This window comes from Vigna unguiculata, chromosome 5 (assembly GCF_037176805.1).
Source record: "Vigna unguiculata cultivar grain cowpea cultivar isolate G323 ecotype 2 chromosome 5, ASM3717680v1, whole genome shotgun sequence".
NCBI lineage: Eukaryota > Viridiplantae > Streptophyta > Magnoliopsida > Fabales > Fabaceae > Vigna > Vigna unguiculata.
In genome coordinates, this window is record NC_140796.1 from 37,252,424 (window position 1) to 37,255,922 (window position 3,499).

General features: G+C 34.1%; 1 protein-coding gene across 1 annotated transcript; it reads right to left on the minus strand.

The window, feature by feature from the left end:
* Positions 1-409: 409 nt before the first annotated feature.
* LOC114183480 (gibberellin 2-beta-dioxygenase 1-like) lies at positions 410-2,233 on the minus strand. Its single transcript, XM_028070509.2, has 3 exons — positions 1,702-2,233; positions 1,250-1,595; positions 410-829 (listed from the first exon to the last, which is right to left on the minus strand). Exons 1-3 carry the CDS (start codon positions 2,088-2,090, stop codon positions 581-583), a joined length of 984 nt encoding a protein of 327 aa, XP_027926310.1. The 5' UTR covers positions 2,091-2,233; the 3' UTR covers positions 410-580.
* Between the last annotated feature and the right edge of the window lie 1,266 nt (positions 2,234-3,499).

Consider the following 3,499-nt stretch of genomic DNA (forward strand, 5'->3'; position numbering starts at 1 on the left):
TGTTAAAGTACATATTCACATTTATATTTGATTTTTTCATCAAGTGATTTTCTTTATAATAACTATAATAACAACTAAACTCGTAACCTTATGAATTTACTTCAATATTTCACTTTCAAAAATATTTCACCTCTAGAAGCCATAATGAGCAGATTGGAAAGTGACAACACTCGCATCTCGCCATGATTCAAGAACAAGCTCTTGCACGGACACTATGTAGCCATACCATATCTTCAAATCAAATTCATTATTATTATTATTATTATTGTCATCATATATATATATGAAAGAAGAGAATCACCATCTTCACTTTCTTCACGTCCCACATGCATGAAATATATTTATATATATATTGTCTGATTTTTGACTGTAATTAAATCACCAGAGTTAACACCATCAGATTCACTAGTTTTGAAGGAAAAAGGGTATATATGTTGTCGTATTTATGAAGTATTCAGGTTGAGAAACATCCTTAAAGTAGGAAAACTAGAAAAGAAAGGTAAAAACCATTTATGGTATAAAATTGTAACCTCGGAAACCCATTTTGTATTGACAAGTGCCCTGATATACCTCTTGCATATCATGAAGCTGCAATTCTCTCAAAATGTCCAAGCCTATTGTCAGCCAAGCGTGAACCATAGGTTGAATTCTTGTACTCGAACCACGTAAACTCTTTGTATAGGCTTTCTTTTCCTTTCATCAGAGAGGGTAACGGTGCTATTTTCTCACTCAAAGGTGGACCTCCAAAGTAAATCATTGATAGCCTGGACTTGAACCCATTTGCTAAAACCCTGTGTCTCACACTCCGAAACCGTCCATTAGTCATAACCTATGTTCATGCACCCACCAAAACCAAAAGGAAAAACACACGAAATCAACACGTTAGACTACTAATCACAAACAACCATAAACCAATATCATAAAATCATGTGACAGACCCCTTTTCAAATATAATATTATTCCATACAGACATAACGTGAAAGCAAAGTCTTTTCGATTTCCTTTTTGAATTTTTCTCCATGCTGTTCTGGAAAGGAGAGGGAGTTTAAAGACCAAGTGGAAATATAAACAACTAATAAGTCAACCAAATTTTGAGCACACACATTTTCAAAAAGGCATTCAAAAGGGGAATTTTTGTATTGTTTTTTCGACTTATCCATATAAATAGCAAGGTAACAAGGAAGATGGGATTTTTCTTTTTGCTGGATGAACTTTTTGGTGTGCACCAATAACATGGTTTGTGTTGTACCTGAAGAGAATCTCCAACATTGATGAAGAAGGAATTGTGATCAGGTGGGACTGAAATCCAGCTTCCATCTCTGAGATAAATTTGAAGACCAGAAGTGTTATTAGACCTAAGCAGAGATATGATTTGTGGGTCTGTGTGTTCTCCAAACCCAATCATGTTCTGACCATTCACAGCAACTTCAGGGCAAGCAGGGTAGTGATTCACCCTGAAAATAGAGTCACTTTCTTTATCCCTCAGAAGCTTGCTGAACGCATTCTTCTGTTGAATCTTCAGCCCTTCTGCCATCAGCTCAAGAATATCACAAGCCATTTTCTTAACAGAACACATGTAGCTGTTCAACAGACACCTGCAACATAGCACCAACAAGAGATAACAAAATCAATCATTTTCTTAATTTCTTTAGTTCATTTATACATACGAGTTAGTTGAAAGGTTCTATTTGGACATGGCACCTGAATTTCTCGTGATTTTTACCATTGAGAGTAAAATCGTGTTCTTGATTTTTGTTTAGAAGAAGATACTCAACCCAACCAACATCACCATTGGGTCCAATCCTCTTGCTACCATACCCAAATGGATTGGGATGCCCTGCTTTTTCCTTCTCATTGAGTGGCAAAGAGAAGAACTTGAGGGCCTCAGTTTCCAATTGGGATATAGCTTCCATGGGGACTCCATGGTTGATGACTTTGAAGAATCCAAACTCCTCACAAGCATTCACTATGAGGGTCTTTGCATCGGGTTTTGAAAGGTCGACTATGGGAATTGTGGAGGCGAATGTGGATGCCATGCAGTTCTTGATATAAGAGTATTGCTCTGTTGTTGTTTTGGACAACGATGCCATTTTTCTTGCAGATTGCTCTCAACTTGTTTTGCTTTAGGTGCCAAATGGGAAGGAGAAGAAAGTGACGATGAAGAGGTTTTGGAGAGGTGAAAAAAGTGAAAGAGAGGTAGAAGTTGAAGAGGAGGATTTGAGTTGTGAGAACAACAGTTTGGTTATAGGCTATTTATACCCAAAAGCTTGGTGGGGCATTGAAAAAGAAACACAAACATGATTCAATGTCTAATTTTGAAATTGGAGACATCATGTGATCTTAGTAGATAATCATGTCCATTAAGCAGGTCTATAGAATATTATATTATTTTATGTACTAAAAAAATCTGCTTAAAGTTATTAGTTTTCAAATATTATTTTCATCTTAAAATCTCTAAGCTGGGTGTAATTGTATCCATCTAAATATAGTTTAAATTGATTTTTAATATACGTGGAAGAACTTTAAATTTTATTTACTATGGGATTAGAATTAATTTAATTTTAGTTTTTTAATAGCTTTTTCCCATTCTGAATTACCAACCTTTCCTTTAACAGGGTATGACCATCAGAATATGGTGAAATAGTAATTGAGTCATCACCAACATAAGCATTATTTACATTGCGATAGATTTTCTTCCACTTCTTTTTCTGGGCTATTCCTTGGATTTGGTGACACTGCATCTCTGGAAGGTACCTTGCCAAAGGAGCAATGGTAATAAAACTTAACATAAGGGTGAAGTAGTGCATGCATCTAGTAAGCAATGGTAAATAAAACTTAACATGAGGGTGAAGTAGTGCATGCATCTAGTAATGTTTGAACCGAGAGGTTTAGTCAGAACCATACAACATGCGTGGAAACATTCTAAGTGTAGAAAAAAGGTAAGACATTGGTATAAAATTTTGATGCCGTGATATATTTTATTTGTATTCCTTTGTACATTCACCCAAAAAACTATATTCCTCCTTATCGACATCCATACTTTGGGTTTCCCAATACAATGTGCTTGTGTTGTTCATTTTGTTCCATGTTTTGCTCATTCGGTTCCTTTACACCCATTCTACCTACCTGTCACCCTCTTCTGCATGTGTCTCCAAATATATTATCTAAATCTTTCTCTTTCCTATCCTAGATTTTCATCGGCTCATACAACAAGGAGTTATCTAGTAGCAACTATCAATAAAGTAAAGCAAAAAACTTCTTTAAAACATTTTATATATATATATATATATATATATATATATATATATATATATATATATATATATATATATATTTTCATAAGTTCCTGTTGTTTATTATAAAATAAATTGTGTTTTTAGTTCTATCCTATTAATAATATTTCACTCTTGTAGTAAAAAAAAAAAAAGATCTAGCTTATTATTTTGTAAGAATTTATCATGTATTTTAAGTAAGATAAAGTAAATTCACGTGTTTTCAA

Coding starts and splice junctions, on each gene's coding strand:
- LOC114183480 (XM_028070509.2), bottom strand. CDS start 2,090: ATGGCATCGTTGTCCAAAACAACAACAGAGCAATACTCTTATATCAAG. Junction 1,596..1,701: donor AAAAATCACGAGAAATTCAG/GTGCCATGTCCA, acceptor GCTATGTTGCAG/GTGTCTGTTGAACAGCTACA. Junction 830..1,249: donor ATGTTGGAGATTCTCTTCAG/GTACAACACAAA, acceptor GCATGAACATAG/GTTATGACTAATGGACGGTT.